Here is a 21981-nt window from a genome sequence, read left to right as displayed (position 1 = left end):
AGATATTATAGGTTTTCCAGAACACATCACTACATTAAACATAGCTAAATAAAGGTTATACAAAACAGAGTTAGTTTGCTGCAGTCCAGTACAAGTATAAAATAATTTTCTACAACCTGGAAATATTTAATCTCCATTGCACGATTCATATTTCTTCGAGTTCCAATTTACTGAAATGAATACCACTCATTCCCAAGAAAAAGTAGATTATATTATCCTTATTTAAAATGTAAACAGTTGAATTGAATTAAAACTTTTCCTTTCTTAAGGGTTACACGGTGCTTGCACTCAAGGGGCTCAAAATTGGCCCACCCCTTTTTTCGGCGCACTCACCCGAGATGCGCCGCTTTTCTGCATTGAAATGTGCGCCGAAAAAATTCGGGAGCCGATACCGGCTACTGGAATCCCCAGCCTCTCTGTGTTGCTGCAGCGTGGGAACCAATAGCGGCCAATGTTACTGTGAGTAGGGGTATTTGATTTGCAGCTTTAATCATCTAGAAATCGCATCAATCGGCCACTTGGCCAGGGCTAGGGGCTGGCGGCGGGGCTATTGTGACAGAAGAACATAACGGAGGAACACAGAGAGAATCTCTTATTTATTGAAGTAGACTTTATTTAGATAATATGGGCTCAATTTTGGCCCAGTATAATCATTGCAAACAAATAGTTGTTTAAATTAGTTGAGAGATTAGGGCAATTTTATTCAACTATCTTTTACTTTGTATTTTTATAGTTTAAGCTTCCATGAATGTGTTTGTTGTATAGTAAATTAACTTTGCGAAGTTTGTCATATGATGTCCTGTATTGCTGTTTGATCCTATTCACATTCTTTAGTCAAGTCATTAAGTTCTGCTGGCCTCCGATGTACCTACCTGTGCTGATTTCTTAACTCTTCGCAAGGGTTTTCTGAAGTGGCCACATACGCTGGCCGAAGTAGATCTGAAGTAACTATTAGCTGGCCAAAGTGGCCTAAATGGCCAAAACTGGCGTAGGTGGCTGGTAACGCCCCCTTTTGAGAAAAACTAAACTAAACTAAAAAAATCGTAACTAACTCACTGACACTGTTGCAAATGAAATGTGTAAAATGGGGATTTTTAAGATACTCCAAAAAAATCAGAGCAACTCCTGGGCAATTTTGAGCCCAAAATGTCTAATCATCACTGCACTGCAGACAGTTGGGGGTGGGGTAGAGAGGTGGGTTTTTGCAAAAATAGAGTACATAGCTCACTTGGTGGTTTAATGGGTGAATACACTGTATGGTACCAGTTACTAAGCAATACAGATAAGACCCCAAGTCTGTGATGCGTTAGCTGATCTGAGTCAGGGCAGTAATTGGAGCACCACAATTATTTTTTAGCAAAAAGAAAAGTCGAGATTTGTTGGAAGCAATGAAGTTAATATAAAAATTATTTCAGACCCGCAAACTTTAAAAAGAAAACCTTAAATGTAAACCCTTTGAATTTATTTTACAGTATATACATAACAGAAAACATCTGAATGGATCATGTCAGTATTTTGGCTAATCAACACAAATCAAAACATTTTGTTCCCAATGACCATAACCAAATGAAAACATGGAAATGTATAAAAAAGTAACAAGCCCATATGTGCAATTATGTTGATACTTTATACAAATATTAGGTACTGCAACTTGACTGAATCAGAAGAAAATATCTAATACCAATAATGCTTTTGTGCTGAGTGTTTCTCACAAAAATAGTATCTACATGAGGTAGAAACACTTAACTAACCTTTGCTATGTGTAAAGGAGCATACAGTTTGTGGAGAAAAGCTGAAGTATGTTTGTAGATTTGGCAGAATGAGGCTTACACAAAGAACAGTTTCAATTGATAAACTGAAATGGGATGTTTCAAACCCCTACCATTTAGAAAAGTTAAGTCCTTGTTTTAGTTACAAAAGTTATTGGCAGCTGAAAATGTGTTACTGGGTGATATTAATGCAATGGTATAGTGTTACGTCAAAAGTTGTGTATAATTTTATGAACCAAGACTTTGAACATTTTGCATGTTGGTACCATAGTTAAAGCTTTTTACAGTGTTTTCATTTTCCATATACAAAAAATACAATCGTATTTGCTTTTGGAGTCTTGCTAGCATAGGGCAGCATGACTTGAGAGCAGAGAAAGGGTACTATTGTATTTACTTTTTACCAAGTAAAATCCAGATGTTACCGGGACAGTAAAAGTTGGCCAACCCAATTTTTGTGTTTAAAACATGATATATATAAAATACATCAACAGCTATTAAACTGCAGCACTCTTCTGCTACTCTTAAGAGGACAATTAAATCCAAATGGATGCCCGACAGTTCACCACTTAACTACGTGAGTAAAATACATCACATTTTATCAGCATTATTATTGTGCAAACTTAATACCAGTGTACTTGCAACAAAACTGTTAAAACCAACAAGCATACAAATGAATGAAGGTTTAGATTACAACCCTTCAAGATTATTCCAATTCATATCTAAATTACACTTTAAAATACAACAGTGTTAGTCAGATGATTACATGGGTATACTGCTCATATCTTGCTGCAAAATATATACTAATCTCAACTGAATAAAGTAAAACCCAAATAATTCCTTAAAAGCAGTACCCAAATTAAGTTTTGCATCATGCAAACCTTTACACATCTGTACAGTAAAGATACTTACCTGTACATCATATGCACTACTATCTACATTAAGAGTTATAGTGTGCGACTTCAACAATATGAAGTACATACTGAAAAAAACTACACATTTATGTACATAGATTACATATGGTAAACCAAGCACTTGTGTAGCGTTTTGAAATTAAGGTGGTTGTGGCACTTAAAATGTCCTCCGCATAGGTTTCATGCCACAATAAATAAAACATTGATTAGTTTTGTCTACGACAAATAGACAGTACTGTGGCTTCTGAACAATCTCAAACATTCTTCATTGCTGAAGAAAGCAGTTGTGTATTTACTATGTACACTCCCATGCAAAAATCTGATGGCAATTAGTAGCTGTTTTCATGGCCAGCCAAGATATACAAGTTGCTGTTGGCAGTCGGGTTGTCAGTTGGTCTACTTTCCAGCACCACGACCCTACAAGGAAATAAAAAGCATATTTAATAAATCTATGTTCTTTATTAAATCAGCATTCAAATCAAATCTCAATTAAAATAACTAAATACAGCTCCCCAAGGACACAGTGGTATTGCCCTGTGTTACTGAGCTCTGGATTCAATCCACCACATGTGCCAAGTTTACATTTCTCAAGTAGGGACAGCACAGCAATTGGTCCCAGCATCTCCAAATCCAATGGGTGAGGGTTGGAGGGCAGAAAGGAAACAAAAAAGATCATTTGCTATCCAGTAACCCCTTGTAGAAAATGGCACACGTGTGGATGTAGGGTGAAGACAGGATTGTCTCAGCTACCTTCTGGGTTGAAACATATTACTTTCTTGGGCTCGTATATAAAGAATTGCAGTTACCCGTGGGTGCACTGCACCCATACCAGTAAGGTCTATTGTGGAAGAGAGAAAAAAAATCCTGGGCAACCTAATCATTGTTAGAATTGTACACTCAAAGGAACAGTTAAAATCCCAATCTCAACTGACCTTGACAATCAGGCTTCAATTAAGGGACGAGCCTACTAGTCATGGCCAGTTCATGTGATTGGTGATGTCAGAAGATGGTACCATAAAGTACATCCCTTGACAGGATAACTAAAGAATGCCATGGACTACATTTACAGAGACATCTGTGAACTTAATTGCAGCAAAGACTGTAGGCATATTAAAGTTCTATTAATTTACTTTTAAATGAACTCAAATAAATTATATGCCCTCTCCAAATCTAATTTTCAAAATAACCCCACCTCTCATATTTCTATCCACTGTATTATTTTAATGTCGCTCATCCAGAGATCTGGATATGGATTGTCTGTTCCTGCAGCACACTGAATTTATACAATACCACAATCTACAATGTATTAAATATAACCCAGCCCCAGCCGGTCTTAAGGTTTTTGTCACCAGCCGACAGTAGAAGGAAAACTTACATTTAAAAAACAATGCACAAAGGGTAATCTTTTCCTCACATCCTCCCCCCCAACCCCATCTCAAAAGTAAAATGAAAACCTGTTCTGAAGTAGGTTCCGATGTGGTGTATGTATAAATTATTTGAAGTACAGAATGTGTAAAATGTTTTTGCAGCATTATTACACAACGTCTGCACCCTACTAACCTGTCAGAACCTAAAAGTTTGAAGATTCTTGAATTATCACATATTTCTTGTGTAATCTAGAAAAAAAGTATTTTTTTTAGAATTAACAGCAATACACTTGTAACATTAACTGAATTGTGTTAGTATAGAACAAATTGGACAACTTAATAAGTATCGGAAGTTAACAAGCATCTGCTTCTTCCCCATTACTCTACCATTCTTAAAATACAAAATCAAGTCTTGTTCTAAGAATGAATCAAGTACAGATGTAAGATGCTTTGCACTGTAAAACAATCCAATGTGAGGTGACCAATAGGAGTGTGAGTTTTTGCATATTTTAATGTATTATATTGTTCCTTGTGGTTTAGATGTACAAGGAAGTAAACATATCCAACAAAAGCACATCCAATAGATAAATACTGTGCTCACTGGGAAATCACCGAACAGTTTAATGATTTTAACTGAACACTATTTAAAGTAGTTCAAGCTCCCATTTATAGTAAGTGTGTAATGCAAATTTATTTTCAATGACAAATTCAAAAGGTTAGGTACAATACAAATAGAGGTTACAGTTGAGAATGTGTTTCCATTTACCTCATTTGACTTAAAACTTCTTCCCTGCATTCCATGTTTCCAGAAAGCGAGCACACTGTCCTGTAAACAAACTAATAAAAGGGGAAATGCAAATTATTGTCTGCTGAGTTTCAGCTGGCAAGGGCAGTCATTAAACAGTTCAAATCCAAAATGCCATTAACTATTAAGTTTCAACAATTAAAACATTTAAGGGTGTTTGAAAAACTGACGAGCTGCAATGTGAACTTAAACAGTACGGCATTTTGAGAAAAAATAGTGAAACTGCTCTTTGATTTGCTACTTGACAAGTGACTACACTTCATTGGCTGTAAAGTGCTTTGGGGTGTCTGGTGGTCGTGAAAGGCACTATATAAATGCAAATCTTTCTTTCTTTATTAGGGATAGGCAATAAATGCTGGCCTTGCCAGCGATGCCCACAACCCAGGAAAGAATAAAGAGTGTGATGTCACATGCAAAACAACTAACCAACTTTTTCAACATTAGTGGGCAGCTTGAGGGAGCTGATCTAAATTTGTTTTAAAACAACCAGACTGTCAATTAAAACATTTTTAGGTTCAGGAGTAACATTTGATGATAACAAGAGAAGAACTCTCCTGTGGGACACTGCTACCCACTAGTATGTCTGAAAACCAACGTTTACTGGGAAAATCGGAGGATACGCAGGATAACTTTAATTTGTGCTTGTGTCTTATGTTTTACACCTGGGATTGGGGAAATTGAAAAAAGTGTACAGAAACATGTTTGTCCAAGTGAAGCTGGGTTTTTATGCCAATGCAGCAGCTTCTGTAGTCATTTTTCTGGTGCTACACCATAAATGACCAGATTCATTGAATTCCATTTCACAAGTTGCTGTGGTGAGATGTGAACTTGCAACCTCTGGGTTGCTGGTCCAGTACCAAAACTATGAGTGATGCTAAGCATTGCCATGCCATCCACAAAGCAGGCCAAAAGCCACAGATCATGCCCTGGAATCCAATGCACAAATTGTCCTTTGTTGCTCAAGTGTGAATGGGACCATAATCTCTTTAGTGACTGCCTGTAATCACATGATCCTCTGCAGAACAAAGCCTGGCCAGTGGGCTTGCTGGTCATCATCATCACAGGCAGTCCCTCGAAATCGAGAAAGACTTGCTTCTACTCTCAAAGTGAGTTCTCAGGTGACTGAACAGTCCAATACGGGAATTACAGTCTCTGTCACAGGTGGGAGAGACAGTGGTTGGAGGAAAGGGTGGGTGGGGAGTCTGGTTTGCTGCATGCTCCTTCCGCTGTTTGCGTTTGATTTCTGCATGCTCTTGGCGACGAGACTCGAGGTGCTCAGCGCCCTCCTGGATGCTCTTCTGCTCCTGTGCACATACTGAGGCTGAACTCCAGGACATAGTCGACGTATTTACTGAAGCATGTGAAAGCATGGGCCTTACGCTAAATATCTGTAAGACAAAGGTCCTCCACCAGCCTGTCCTCGCCGCACAGCACTGCCCCCCAGTCATCAAGACCCACGGTACGGCCCTGGACAACGTGGACCACTTCCCTTATCTCGGGAGCCTCCTATCAACAAGAGCAGACATTGACGATGAGATCCAACACCGCCTCCAGCGTGCCAGTGCAGCCTTCGGCCACCTGAGGAAAAGAGTGTTTGAAGACCAGGCCATCAAAACTGCCACCAAGCTCATGGTCTACTCGCCCTCCTGCATGGCTCAGAAACATGAATCATGTACAGTAGACACCTCAAGTCGCTGGAGAAATACCACCAACCATGTCTCCGCAAGATCCTGCAAATCCCCTGGGAGAACAGATGCACCAACGTGAGCGTCCTCATCCAGGCCAACATCCCCAGCATTGAAGCACTGACCACACTTGATCAGCTTTGCTGGGCAGGCCACATAGTTCGCATGCCAGACACGAAACTCCCAAAGCAAGCACTCCACTCGGAACTCCTTCATGGCAAACGAGCCAAAGGAGGGCAGCAGAAATGTTATAAGGACACCCTCAAAGCCTCCCTGATAAAGTGCAACATCCCCACTGACACCTGGGAGTCCCTGGCCAAAGACCGCCCTAACTGGAGGAAGTGAATCTGGGAGGGCGCTAAGCACAGAGTCTCATCGTCGAGAGCATGCAGCGGAAGGAGCGTGCGACAAATGAGTTCCACCCACCCCTTCCCTCGACGACTGTTTGTCCCACCTGTGACAGAGACTGTGGTTCTTGTATTGGACTGTTCAGCCACCTAAGAACACATCTAAGAGTAGAAGCAAGTCTTCCTTGATTCCAAGGGACTGCCTATGATGGGGGATGCTAGTCTTCCACTTTGGACGGTCTTGGGCCAGGGATTCCCAGGTGTCAGTGGGGATGTTGCATTTTATCAAGGAAGCTTTGAAGGTGTCCTTGAAACATTTCCTCTGCCCAACTGGGGTTTGCTTGCTGTGCAGGAGTTCCGAATAGAGCGCTTGCTTTGGGAGTCTCGAGTCGGACATATGGACGATGTGGCCCACCCAACGGAGCTGATCGAGTGTGGTCAGTGCTTCGATGCTGGGGACGTTGGTCTGAGCGAGAACACTGATGTAGGTGAGTCTATCCTCCCAGTGGATTTGCAGGATCTTGCGGATGCATCGCTGGTGGTACTTCTCCAGCGCTTTGAGATGTCTACTGTATATGGTTCACGTCTGAGCCATACAGGAGGGTGGGTATCACCACTGCCCTGTAGACCATGAGCTTGGTGCCAGATTTGAGGTCCTGGTCTTCAAACACTCTCTTCCTCAGGCGACCGAAGGCCGCGCTGGTGCACTGGAGGCGGTGTTGGATGTCGTCGTCGATGTCTGCTCTTGCTGATAGAAGGCTCCTGAGGTATGGAAAATGGTCCACGTTGTTCAAGGCTGCGCCGTGGATTTTGATGTGCGAGGATTCTTCACCACAGTTAAGTCCACCTACGGCCCAAGCACCCAAGGCCCCACCCCACTGCTGGCCAAGAACAAGGAGACACTCATTAAGGACACCGAGGCAGTCAGGACCCGCTGGAAGGAGCACTTCGGATCTCCTTAATCGAAACTCTGCTTTTGACACGAGTGTCCTCGACTCCATCCCACAGCATGCTACCCGCCACCATCTCAGCAAAACCCCAGCCTGCACGAGGTAGAAAAGGCCATCCATCAGCTCAAGAACAACAAGGCATCAGGAGCAAATGAAATCTCCGCTGAGGCACTAAAGTATGGCGGAGAAGCACTACCGGCACGAATGCATGACCTCATCTCTCTTATCTGGAAGGAGGAAAGCATGCCGGGAGATCTCAGAGATGCCGTAATCGTGACCAGTTTCAAAAAAAGGGACAAGTCCGACTGCGGCAACTACAGAGGAAGCTCCCTGCTGTCGGCCACTGGGAATCCTCCACAACCGCTTGCTGGTATGCCAATCCTGACCGAGTCAGACCCTTGCAGGCAGATTAGTCAGCTGAGGTTACAGTCAAGGCGAGATGGGGAAGGGATTTGAATTAACAGTAGATTTCCTATCTTCAACTGCCTTTACCTTGTTTGAGAAGTGACAGCCCAAGTGGACTTTAGGCAAGCCCTACAACGTAATTACCTAAACTTTGAAAATAGTTTGACAAAGTTCTGTATGACCTGTTGCTACTTAATAATTTTTATAGTATCTATAACTTAGTAAATGTCTGAAAAGCTTATAGCCGCTGAGCAATTGAAGAGGAGTTAGGGGAGATGGTAGAAGGGATGGTTGGAGACACAGATTTTTAAAAGGTTTCTTAAAGTGGAGAGGCAGAGGCAGTTAATATTATCTGCTTTGATATCATTGCATCCAATACTAAAAGTATCTATGTTATGCCAGATGGTGTTAAAGATAAACTAAAGAAATTAGGGAGTAGAAATTCAGATTGTTTGCGCCATGAAAGGTACCGCCATTTTCGGCAGGTCGTCAGCATTGCTGTTAACTGATTTTTAATTTTTAAAAAAATTCCTAGGATGTAGGTGTTGCTAGCAAGGCTAGAATTTGTTGTCCACCCCTACTTGCCCTCGAGAAGGAGCCACCTTCTTGAACCACTGCAGTCCATCTGGTGATACTTCTTTGTAGCAGTTTGGTACAATTCAGAGTCAACCACATTGCTGTGGGTCTGGAGTCACATATCGGCCAGACTGGGTAAGGACGGCAGATTTCTTTCCCTAAAAGGACATTAGTGAACCAGATGGGTTTTTACCACAATCCGCTATTTCATGGTCACCATTACTGATACTAGCTTTTTATTCCAGATTTATTTAATTAACTGAACTTAAATTGCCCCAGCTGCCATGGTGGGATCTGAACTTACATCTCCATATCATTAGCCCAGGCCGCTGGATTACTAGTCCAGTAACATAACCACTATGCTACCGTACCCCGGTGAGAGTATTTTAATGAGGTGGAGTGTGATGTCAATTGGTGTACAACATCGAGTTGAGGCCAGCTCATCCATTTTGGAGTTTTCTGATCGCATTGCTCCCATGCTAAATCATGCCAGGATTTGCGGCTACTAAAAGGTCTTTCAGCGATGTTAATGGCCATGAGGAGTCCGGCAGGACTTGAGGATGGACGCCAGAACTTCAAACATCTCCTTTGCCACGGTTCTTCTTCTAAACTTTCATTTTTAGCTCATCAGTGGCAGTGGGGGGGGGGGGGGGGGGTTGCATTTTCTGGCAGCTTTCCGGGAGGCCTGCAGTGTTTGTGGGTCAGTAATTCAATGGGTGATCTCCATTACAACAAATGAAAATGATCTATGATAAGATCTATCATCTTTATTTATGTCATACACAAAAAGAAAAACAACGATAAACATCAAGTGGCAGCTAATATTTCTGGAGCATGTACCGCAACTGTTCGGGTCCTTCCTTTCTTCTCTGCTCCCCTAAACTGTGAGTGGGAGACCCAGGTAACCTTTGGCCTCCTTCTGACGCAAACAGCGCGATGCACTAGCAAATCACCGCCACGCTGTTGATAATGAGCAAACAGTACCAAAATGGCAGTACTGACTGCACTCTCTCGTCTATCGACCGTTATCCTTGGCTGTCAATGTTAGTGGCAGGTTTCCAGGATTTCCTCATTTCTAGGCCTACATCTCTTACAGCATGAACAGGAGAGAATATATTTCTGTGCCAGAGTGAATTTCAAGCTTTATAGTGAATTGATTGGTTTTATTATAACCCGAAATGACCTCCATATTTGTAGGACTAAAATAGCTGAAGGTTATACCACCCAAGGTAGAATGGAAGGAGGGGATATGCATAATGCATGTCATTTAGAGTGAAAGCACTTTATAAGATCTGTAGTTAAAATACCATTGTTATTCTATTACGAAAAGGAAGTGAATACACTTATTTGACATTTCAATTCCCTGACCCTGTTCACACCCTGGTTACTAAATGCAGCTGTAAATGTGTGCAAAGCATTCTGCTACTATTTTAAGACCAGCATAAGCCACTACTGGACTGATGGCCTACTACATTGCAAATAAGCATCAGACTGTGAAAAATCAAACTTTCATCCCTAGTATAAACACTCAAATCAATCTCTGACTAAGATAAATTCAGACACAGTGCTGGATTCACTCTTTACCCACTGCAATACCTGTATTCCATCTGCCACATCCATGGAGCACCCTAACCAGTCAACAGTGCAAAGTAAGCTAACTCAATCTATATGCACTTGCATACAACATGGAATCTCAATATAAACAAAGCATGAAATACACAGACAACATTATTCTCATTCCACTCTTCATGTAGTTTTCATATAATAATCAAAGGTGCCTGTTTTGAGATGACCCAAAACTATTGTACCACAATCACATGGGCCTTCCGATCATCTTCATTTCTTCGGCCTTTGTTCTGAACAGAATTTATCAAAATAGTATGTTCCAAAACACAATTAAAAAATTGTAGCTGTTGGATACATCTGGCTCATCAACAGTTCCATCAGTGACAGAACTGGCTGAACTGTTGCATGCAGACCTGATCTGCATGAATTCGTTAGGTAAGTTTGGACACAGCAGGTGGAATGCAGAAGATGCAGTGAACAGAACAGAGTGAATCCAGCCTGTATCTGAATTTTCCCCACACAAGAGACTGATTTAGGATTACATTTATACGGAAATGAAAATTGGATTTTATGTTTAATTTGTTTAGTGTTCATAATTAAGATGATTCATGTTGAAAACTTGAACAGAATTATTGAACAGCTCAGTGATGTTTTTGCTAAAAATCGGCTCATAACAATGCAACATAAGTAGCAATACAAGTCCAATTCATCAGCGACAAGTAAATAATTTTTGTATGAATACTTTTCCACTTTGAGTAGCACCCTGTTTCAGTGCAACAAATCCTCACTGACAAGATAGATTAAACTCTTACCTATTGACTCAATTTGAAAAGTGAACGTTAGCTCAGATGACAGCTTTCTGCTGGATTTCAATCTACCTCGAAGATTTACAATCTTTAAACATCCTAGAATGTTAAAATACAGTTGCAGAAATAAGTAATTGAATGGTACAAGTTTTAGTACATTACCATAGACAGTATTAAAAACAGTTGCTTGAAATGTTCCAAGTACTTGTGAAAAGAAATCTTATTCCTGCTAATTAACTAATCAAGGACCCATTTATTAGAATAGGCATAGCACCTGCAGAATTAATATACCTTTTATTTCAAATGAAAGTTCACTTCCAAAGTATTATAGATTTAACAAAAATAACTAGTAGAATTCAACAGACAATTGGGAACATTTTCCATCTTTTCATGTTAACGAAATAGTTGACTTGAATATAAAATTCAGAATCGGCTTTATATCCATGTTAACGTTTTCACTAAAATTAGTGTATGGATGAGAAAGTACCCCCAGTACCATATTTTTAAACAAGCCACACCAAGAAAAAAGTGTTGAAAGCACTATAACATTAGGCAACAAAGGCAGCTGTCCTGAGGGAACCTTTCAAATTTCAGACCTGCAGGGAATGGGTGGTTGAGGAAGAGAGAGTATCGGTATCCTCTTAACAATAGGTCAATTTATCAGCTCTCCACGACAATTTATTGCAATGCCGAAAAATATATTTCTTGTCCAATTGCTCAGAGAAGAGAGTTTTGTCAAGTTATAAATTTTCTATAGAAACCTAATCTAGCTGTGGTTTAATCTACTAATAAAGGCAACAAACATTCCAATGTTTAAATGCGAAGAAAGGTCTGAGCTTTTTCCAATTTTGTTCTATAACCATCAAGTACTAAAAGATTAAATCCATCTCAAGCAAAGCAACTGAGCTCAACTTACCCTAAAATGTGACTTGCTTGATCCTCGCTACATTTTACTGTGTCTACTGTAAGCCTACGTGGATTCAATTAAATGATAAGTCAAATTAGCACTCTAAATATATCCTGTCTACTTTTAAATGATAAGGCCTGCAGTGAATCCTAGGTGAATCTGTGTATTATTATACTTAAAAATAAAATTTAGGTTGAAATTTGTCTTTGGATCACCCATTGGAAATGTACTGAATTCTGCTATACATGCTGAGAGTTGACACCAAATTACTAGTCTAACCCTGGAAGCCTAACTATTTATAACATGTACTCTGACGAGAAGGTATAGGGAAAGTTTGATTAATTTCCTTTGTCAACAGTCAGCTACTGCATTCGGCTATACGAACAAAGCGTTTTCAGTAGAGAATAACAATTTGAACAGAAAAATGCTAGATTGTGAGTGCTTCCAATAAACAGCATCTTTGAGGGATTGATGCCAATGGAATGATTTATTTAAAGGGCAAGTTTTTGTGACACATACATACAATTGAACTAATGGTAAACTTCCCTGGAAAAGGCACAAAATCAATGCTTCCTGCACATGTAAATAACCAAAAGGCTAAACCCATGTTGCACTATTAAATATCAAAGGAATGTCTTTAGAGACAGTTCCCTGGAAAGGAGTTGAAAAAGCTGCTTTAAATTTAAAAAATCCAAAACCTAACAATGCCAAAAAGTTTTTTAAATCAGGTGGTACAGAGGATTAGAACATTGTGCTTTCATCTTTGAGGCTTGGGTTTGAGTCCAACTCAGGATAACTGGATGAAAGTATTTCCTGTCAAGGGCAAGTATCCTTGATTAAATTCATTGAGGCAGTCTCAAACCAGTGTTTACTGGGCTGGGTCAGTGGCACAATACTGGCTACAACTCACAACAAATTGGCACTAAATTACTTATCTTGTTTAGAAAGGCCATAAAAATGAACAGGAATGGCGTGGGACATAAAAAAAACCTCACAGGTGCAGCGTTGAAAATCCGGAGTTCCAGAATCCAGGACAATCGGTGGCAGGGTCATCCAGAATCTGTAAAATATTCTGGAACCTGGACCCGCCAACCCTGGGGTCCCGCTGCTGCTCAACCTCGGGCCTCACCGGCCCGCCCCGCACCCCCTGCCCTCGGTTGGCGGGGCCCCGACCCCCTGCCCTCGGCCGGCGGGGCCCCCGACCCCCTGCCGGCGGGGCCCCCGACCCCCTGCTCTCGGCCGGCGGGGCCCCAACCCCCTGCCCTCGACCGGCGGGGCCCCCGACCCCCTGCCCTCGGCCGGCGGGGCCCCCGACCCCCTGCCCTCGGCCGGCGGGGCCCCCGACCGGCGGGGCCCCCGACCCCCTGCCGGCGGGGCCCCCGACCCCCTGCCCTCGGCCGGCGGGGCCCCCGACCCCCTGCCCTCGGCCGGCGGGGCCCCCGACCCCCTGCCCTCGGCCGGCGGGGCCCCCGGCCGGCGGGGCCCCCGGCCCTCGGCCGGCGGGGCCCCCGGCCCCCTGCCCTCGGCCGGCGGGGCCCCCGGCCGGCGGGGCCCCCGACCCCCTGCCCTCGGCCGGCGGGGCCCCCGACCCCCTGCCCTCGGCCGGCGGGGCCCCGACCCCCTGCCCTCGGCCGGCGGGGCCCCCGACCCCCTGCCCTCGGCCGGCGGGGCCCCCGACCCCCTGCCCTCGGCCGGCGGGGCCCCCGACCCCCTGCCCTCGGCCGGCGGGGCCCCCGACCCCCTGCCCTCGGCCGGCGGGGCCCCCGACCCCCTGCCCTCGGCCGGCGGGGCCCCCGACCCCCTGCCCTCGGCCGGCGGGGCCCCCGGCCCCCTGCTCTCGGCCGGCGGGGCCCCCGGCCCCCTGCCCTCGGCCGGCGGGGCCCCCGGCCCCCTGGGCCCCCGGCCCCCTGCCCTCGGCCGGCGGGGCTCCCGGCCCCCTGCCCTCGGCCGGCGGGGCCCCCGACCCCCTGCCCTCGGCCGGCGGGGCCCCCGACCCCCTGCCCTCGGCCGGCGGGGCCCCCGACCCCCTGCCCTCGGCCGGCGGGGCTCCCGACCCCCTGCCCTCGGCCGGCGGGGCCCCCGACCCCCTGCTCTCGGCCGGCGGGGCCCGGTCCCCCTCTCCTTTCTGACGTTCCGAAATCTGGAAATACCTGAACCTGGGCTCGAGTGTTTCCGGATCAGTGACGTCAGAAAGACGATCGATCGAAAGTCCGGAAAAGTCTGGAATCTGAACGGCTTCGGTCCAAAGGGTTCCGGATTCTCAATTCTGCACCTGTACTGACAGATTGGGCTATATTCTTGAGGTTGAATTGAAGGCAGAGCTAGCTTTACCTATTAAAGAAATACTTGCTGCTGATACTGGGTGCCAAAAGTAATTCCTTACCACTTGATCACAGAATTCATAGAATCATACACAGAAAGAGGCCATTCTGACCTTCATGCCTGTGCCAGCTCGCTCAAGAAACTACCAATTCATTCAAATATTTAAATTTAATAAAAAGCTAGTTACAACATTTGATTTGTTTTCAATATGCTATTTGTTTAAAGGATAAAATGAAAATAGCAGTTAAAAAAAATGCAGTTATCTTGTTTTGAAAACTTACGATCCATGCAGACTATTATTGTATCTCTCTCTAGCTGGGTCACGTGAATGACATTTGCCTGTGGTGTATCTGTAAAAAGGAACATCACAGCATTACTCATCTGCAGCATATTTACAGTTTTCTTTTAAGCATGTATTTTCCCTGTGAAATAGACCAGAGACGGTGAACCTGTGGGAATTACTCAGGCTTTGCTGGGAGTTTTTGACTTTTAAATTGAGATTTCCCTCATGAATGAGCAGTGGTGATTAAAGGCTGCTCAATTCTGACAAGTTTGGCAATCATCTAACTGTGTTTGTTTCCTTTAAACTGGAACACAAACAATTGCAATGTTATTTTTCTAAATAAATACCATTGCTTGTAAGTACTAATAATTTAATTTTGAATTATTAGTACTTACAAACACACTAAAATATTGTTGAGAAAAAAGACATGCAACAGAAATAAAACTTTAAAATTCAAAACCTGAACCTTTTTAACAGGCTGCGCATAGGACAGATGCAGCAAACACTCATATTTGCCTCTCAACTGATCTGGAGGAAGACAAGACATGAAGCAAAGTAGCAGAATACTTTTATCTAACCCTACAACTTACATAATTCAACCGTGCTCAATGTCTTTCTGCAAATGATGGCTATGGGGTCCCATATAGAACAGGAACCATCATGTTCATGATTTTTCTAATTGCTATGGGTGGCAAGAGTATCATGGTTACCTTCTTCATTCTTCTTCTGCACAAAGTTGCTGGGAGACCTCACAAACTAAATTTGTCACTTCAAAACGAAGCGATTATAACCACTCAAGAAATTTCATTTTAGAACACCTCGATACTCAATGCTCATAACAATAGCAAGGTTGCAAAGTATATTGCCTCATTAGATAGCATTATCATGCAAGGTAGTGACAACAAACCTTGTACACCAATCCAGCCTCTATACCCACAGAGCCCAGCACAGAGGTGGACAGCAAATTACTAAATTAAATGGACCAGAGTGGAGTTCAGACATGTCTCTTCCATTTGCCCAACTCTACCTGGTTTTGGATTTGGTAAAAGGCAGTAAACTTATAGTTGTGCTTTACAGAAACAAGAAAATTAAGAATGGGACACTGGAGAATACATATAGAATATTCATCATATATGAAAAAAACTGCAGGATTATCAAGGCTAGTCAGTATGTCCATAAAATTGTCCCCGCTGTTACTGCCTTTCAAGAATAAATCAATGTTACTTAAGTCAACTGGCAAAATATTACTTTGATAGTTCTGTCTTTTTTTTTTTAAAAGTACAAATTTTTGTGGGTGCACAGGGTTTTAATGATCTACGTCGTTATGTAACATGGTTGTACAGAAAGAAAATGACTTGTTCAAATCCAATCTCTTCCAGTTTTTTGTGCGCACTGCACCAGTATTACAATGTGTGACAAGAAAAGACGGCTCCTTAGTTACTTTTACTCAGTTAAAAGGCTACACAGACTGCGCTGGAAAACCACGTAAACACAATCACTAAGAAACAGGAAAAATAATGCAAACAAAAAGGCAAGGCATGTTTACCCTATTCTACCCTGCCCCCAAAAAACAGGCTATGCACATCTCCCATCGAAAGCAATGGTAGACAATCTGGTACCACAACTCTGCTACTCTAATGTTGGTCTCCAAGCAAGCAAATCCCTCTGAAATTCTTCTCATCGAGCATTGATCTGGCCTTTGGCTGGCAATTTTAGATTCTTTATACACAGTATGCAAAATGTATATGATAATATAGTTTCTTTCCAAATCAGTTTTTAAAAACCTGAGTAAATGAAAACCATCACTTGACATTATGTTAAAATTTAATAAATGAAAGCCAACATACCTGTTTCAGTAAACCAGGACGAAGTAGAATTTGGATTGACAGTTTCAAATCGTACTACTTGATTAAGTTCTGTTCCTTTACTGACAGCAACACATAACAGTGGATATTCTTGTTCTGGAACCACTAGCAATTCAAAAACTTTCAATGGATTTGGCAGAGGAAAGTCAACATGCTAGGGCAAAAACAAAAGACATAGGCATTAAGAATATATTTTGTTTTTTCAAATCAAGATCAACCCTTCTTTCAAGGCTTACTTGAAATACATATTGCATTCCATTCACTGGCACCAAGATTAATGTGAATTGAAGTGCTGTGAAAGGAGAAATTGATGGGAGAAGTGAACCATTTTTATATGTATAATGTTTTGCATGATGAGAGACTCAGAACTTAAACACACAATGAGTTCTTCATGATTCACCACTACTCTCTGCTTTCCATCTCCTAGCCAATTTTGTATCCACAGTCACTGCCACTTTAATTCAATGGGCTTCAATTTTGCTAAAGTTCATTATGTAGTATTTTATCAAAGATATTTGGAAAGTCCATATGCACATCAACTGCACTACCCTCATCAACCCTCTCCGTTATTTCAGTTTATTAGACGCGACTTGCCCTTAACAAATCCATGTTGGTTTTCATTATCTAACCTATGTTTTTCCAAGCGAAAATTTATTTTGTCCCGGATTATGGTCTAATAGTTTCCCCACCACTGAAATTAGACTGACTAGCCTGTAATTACCAGGTTTATCCCTCTCTTCTTTTTTTTTTGAACCGGGTGTAACATTTGCAACCTTCCAGTCCTCTGGCACTAAACCTCATGTATTTGTGATGTTATTATCTGCAAACATTTCCCAAATTATCTTAGGCATATGGCCATCTTGAGCACATCCTCCTTTTTGAATTTATTCAAACACCATGAATCCAGGATATATTTGAAACCAGTCATTTTGGGGACGACAAGTAGTAATGCAATTTTTTTGTAAATAGGAACCTCCCCATAGTGTGCAATTGTATCGAAGTATTCACTTTGACAATGCAGCAGTCCTGAAAAACAATCTTCATAAACATTGGGTAACTTTCTTGAAAGCATAGTGACTGTTCATCTCCAATTGTCTCCTTGAAGATGTATCTGTTGTGATATGGTCCCTCAGAATTGATGCACAGAAGCTATGGCAGGTGGGGTGGGAAAGAGATGGGAGGCGAATGGGGAAGGAGAAACAAACATTCCAACATGGTAGATCAGGTGGAGGGGATCAGATAGTTACACATGGCATCACTATGTTTTTTATATTTCCCCAAAAATATCAACTTCTTGGTAATTATGTAAAACAAGGAGCACCACTCTAATGCCCTAAAAAACCCCAGGAGATCAAGACATCAATGTTTCTTTAAAATTCAGACCATCTGGATTTAAACCATTTCCATTTCACACACAAAGAACAACATTCAAGAACTTGTGTGTCTTTCATTCACTATATGCCAACTGATAATGGCAATTTGTTTAAAAAGAAAGTTTCAAGCTGCATAATAGCTCTATTTAGTGAAATTTGTTACATAATTCTGGCACATAGTTGCTATATTTTGTCGCAACACAGTTGGGGAGTTGTGTGGCGGTGGTCTTGCTTGTAGCTGTATACATATTGTGGAGTGGCAGGAATAGTGATCATAATTTTCATTTTAACAGTAGACTTTAAGAAATAAATTTTGTTGCAATGCCTAATTATTAAATTGTGAAAAATAGCCTTACTGAGGACCATTTATAAGATTGTTGTCATCGGGTAAACATTATGTAAACATGCTATTTCATAAGACTGAGATTCAAAAAATTCCCATCTAAATAATCATCCAACTCTTGACGTTCAGTCTCTATGTTTCATCATCTGTCCAATTTTCACTTGCATTTGACAGGAAAAATAAACCCACATACTGGAGCTTTGACTGAATGAAAGCAGAACTGCAGAATTTGTAAATGTTCCACTTACTTTGATCAACATAAACTTCTGCATTTGCTCAACCCACTCCAACAAGACGATGCTGGATTGCAAAGCACCACAAAGGTATTTGTGTCCTGTGTAAGGATTTCTTACTGTAACAAACAATAAGCATAGTATTTTTTCCAGCACTGTACATATGTTGGGTTACACGATCAACTAATAAAATGTGTACTACAATGTGTACAAGTTTTTTTGCTACAAAATTTTGTGTTTGTCATTTGTCACCATATCCTTGTTTAAGGAGTCAAATAATGCTGCCACTCAGATTTCAATAAAACATCATTTTCACATATCCTCAAGTGAAGAATTCAGTTAGGATTTCAGTAAAGCATACACTGCGCTTGAACTCTGAAAAGCACCCTGCAGTACAATTATAGATTTCATTTTTCGAAACCTGAATCGTGTTTAGAGAACCACTCTCAGATCTATAACATTAGGGGAAGGTCTGATGGTTACTGCTGGCAGAAGTGACTGGGACAATTCTAGATGATGAATTAAGAGCAGTATCCAGATCTTCCCAGATGGCTCAGTGAGTTTATCCAATGACTAGCTGAGCCATACAGGAAGGACCCCAAGTTTGATCCCCCATCTGTGCTGGGTTAACAGATTTCAGAAGGGATGCTCTCAAATCCAACAACCCCTGTTGGAAGTGCATTTGTGTGGATGCCAGGTGAGGAAGAGACCTGGCTTGGCTCTGTTGCCCAGCCTGCTGACACTCGCCATCAAGAATCATACATGTACAATAACCAGCTGACTGGTTTGCTGGAGGGTGTCTAGTTCCAGGATTAATCAATGCCTTCAAAAGAGGAAGGATTTGGAGAAAATTGGCAGAAAAAAATAGCATAAGGAGAATTACAGTACTGGAGAGAGAGGATGTCCTGGAGGGGTCAAGACAAGAATCTATTTGGTTAGAGTTAAGAAACAATAGAGGTGCCATTACGCTACTCGGTGTATTTATAGGCCACCAACTAGTGGGAAGGATAACAAGCAAATTTTCAGGGAAATTACAGAGAGGTGCAAGAACTATATAGAGTAGTGATAATGGAGGACTTCAACTATCCCAATATAGACTGGGATAGTAATAGTATAAAGGGCAGAGAGGGGGAAGAATTTCTGAAGTGTGTTCAGGAGAACTTTCTTTATCAGTATGTTTCCAGCCCGAGGGAGGAGGCATTGCTGGATCTGCTTCTGGAAATAAAGTGGGTCAAGTAGAGGATGTCTCAGTAGGGGAACATTTAAGGAACAGTGATCATAGTATCATAAGGTTTAGACAACTATGGAAAAGGATAGGCAACAATTGGAGGAAGGCCAATTTCAGTGGACTGAGAATGGATCTGGCCCAGGAAAATTGGAATCAAAGGTTGTAAATCAAACAATGGGCTTCCTTTAAAGAGGAGATGGTACATTCTCATGAGGGGGAAAGATAGGGCAACTAAAGCCAGAGCTCCCTGGATAACATAACATAAGAAATAGGAGCACGAGTAGTCCATTTGGCCTCATCGAGCCTGCTCCGCCATACAGCAAGATCATGGCTGATCTGATCTGATCTTGGCCTCAACTCCACTTCCCTGCATGGTCCCCGAAACCCTCGACTTCCTTATCTTTCAAAATTCTGTATTTCCACTTTAAATATATTCAAAGACCCAGCCTCCAGAGCTCTCTGGGGTGGAGAATTCTAATGATTCATGACTTTCTGAGAGAACAAATTCCTCCTCATCCCCATTTTTAAATGGGCAACCCCTTATTCTGAAACTATGCCCCCTACTTCTAGATTCCCCAAGGGGAAACATTCTTTCTGCATCTACCCTGTCAAGCCCCCTCATAATCCCATATGTTTCAATAAGATCATCTCTCATTCTTCTAAACTCCAATGAGTATAAAGGTCCAACTTGCTCAACCTTTCTTCATAAGAGAACCCCTTCATCTCAGGAATCAACCTCGTGAACCTTCTTTCGGTTGGGATTTTTGAATGATAAAGGAGTCAAGGGTTATGGGGAGCGGGCAGGGAAATGGGGCCAAGATCAGATCAGCCATAATCTTATTGAATACGGCGCAGGCTCGAGGGGCCAAATGGTCTACTCTTATTTCTTATGTTCTCTGAACTGCCTCCAATGCAAATATATCCCTCCTTAAATACGGAGACCAAAACTGTACGCAGTACTCCAGGTCTGGTCTCACACCAACGCCCTGTACAGTTATAGCAGGACTTCCCTACTTTTATACTCCCATGCAAATAAAGGCCAACATTTCATTTGCCTTCCTAATTACTTACTGTACCTGCATGCTTGCTGTAGCTGCTTGCTAACTTTGTGCTTCATGTACAAGTACCCCCAGATCCCTCTGTACCACAGCAACTTATAATTTCTCTCCATTTAAATAATAATTTGCTTTTTTATTTTTCCTACCAAAGTGGATAATCTCACATTATACACCATCTGCCAAATGTTTGCCCACTCACTTAGCCTATCTATATCCCTTTGCAGATTATCTGTGTCCTCTTCACAACTTGCTTTCCCACCTATCTTTGTATCATCAGCAAATTTGGCTACATTACACTTGGTCCGCTCATCCAAGTCATTAATATAGATTGTAAATAGTTGGGACCCCAGTACTGATCCCTGTGGCAGCCCACTAGTTACAGTTTGTCAACCTTAAAATGACCCATTTATCTCGACTCTGTTTTCTGTTAGTTAGCCAATCCTCTATCCATGTTAATATGTTACCCCCAACCCTGTGAGCTCTTATCTTGTGCAGTAACCTTTTAGGTGGTAGCTTATTGAATGCCTTCTGGAAGTCAAAATACACTACATCTACTGTTTCCCTTTTATCCACCCTGCTCGTTACATCCTCAAAGAACTCTTGCAAATTTATCAAACATGTCAAACAGATGAATAAGATGAAGCAGAAAAGGGGGCATATGACAGATGTCAGGTTCAGCATACAAGTGAGAACCAGGCTGAATATAGAAAGTTCAGAGAGGAAGTGAAAAACCAAATTAGAGGGGCAAAGAGGGAGTATGAGAACAGATTGGCAGCTAATATAAAAGGGAATCCAAAAGTCTTCTTTAGGCAAACAGGTAGTAAGAAGAGTGGGACCGATTAGGGACCAAAATGGAGATCTACGCATGCAGGTAGAGGGCATGGCTGAGGTACTAAATGAGCACTTTGCATCTGTCTTTACGAAAGAAGATGATACTGCCAAAGTCATGGTGAAAGGGGAGGTAGTTGAGATACTGGATGGGATAAAAATTGATATGGATGAGGTACCAGAAAGGATGCCTGTACTTAAAGTAGAAAAGTCACCAGGACCAAATGGGATGCATCCTAGGATGCTGAGGGAAGTAAAGATGGAAATTGTAGAGTACCAGTCATAATCTTCCAATCCTCCTTGGATACGGGGCTGGTGCCAGGGGACTGGAGAATTACAGATGTTACACCTTTG

General features: G+C 42.2%; 1 protein-coding gene across 6 annotated transcripts in view; it reads right to left on the bottom strand.

The window, feature by feature from the left end:
• Nucleotides 1–1440: 1440 nt before the first annotated feature.
• map4k3a (mitogen-activated protein kinase kinase kinase kinase 3a) overlaps nt 1441–21981 on the bottom strand; it is a 275867-nt gene continuing 255326 nt past the window's right edge. For all 6 annotated transcript variants that reach the window (XM_070890095.1, XM_070890098.1, XM_070890096.1 and 3 more), the window contains 7 exons: nt 18529–18632; nt 16547–16718; nt 14698–14766; nt 11194–11286; nt 4814–4884; nt 4241–4296; nt 1441–3097 (listed from right to left, as the gene is read on the bottom strand). In XM_070890095.1, the coding sequence (XP_070746196.1) occupies nt 3010–3097; nt 4241–4296; nt 4814–4884; nt 11194–11286; nt 14698–14766; nt 16547–16718; nt 18529–18632 (653 nt within the window). In that variant the 3' untranslated portion in view covers nt 1441–3009. The remainder of the gene's footprint in view (nt 3098–4240; nt 4297–4813; nt 4885–11193; nt 11287–14697; nt 14767–16546; nt 16719–18528; nt 18633–21981) is intronic.

This window comes from Pristiophorus japonicus, chromosome 9 (genome assembly GCF_044704955.1).
Source record: "Pristiophorus japonicus isolate sPriJap1 chromosome 9, sPriJap1.hap1, whole genome shotgun sequence".
Taxonomy (NCBI): domain Eukaryota; kingdom Metazoa; phylum Chordata; class Chondrichthyes; family Pristiophoridae; genus Pristiophorus; species Pristiophorus japonicus.
Note: the sequence above shows the minus strand (reverse complement) of the source record. Positions and strands in the feature narration are given on the sequence as shown.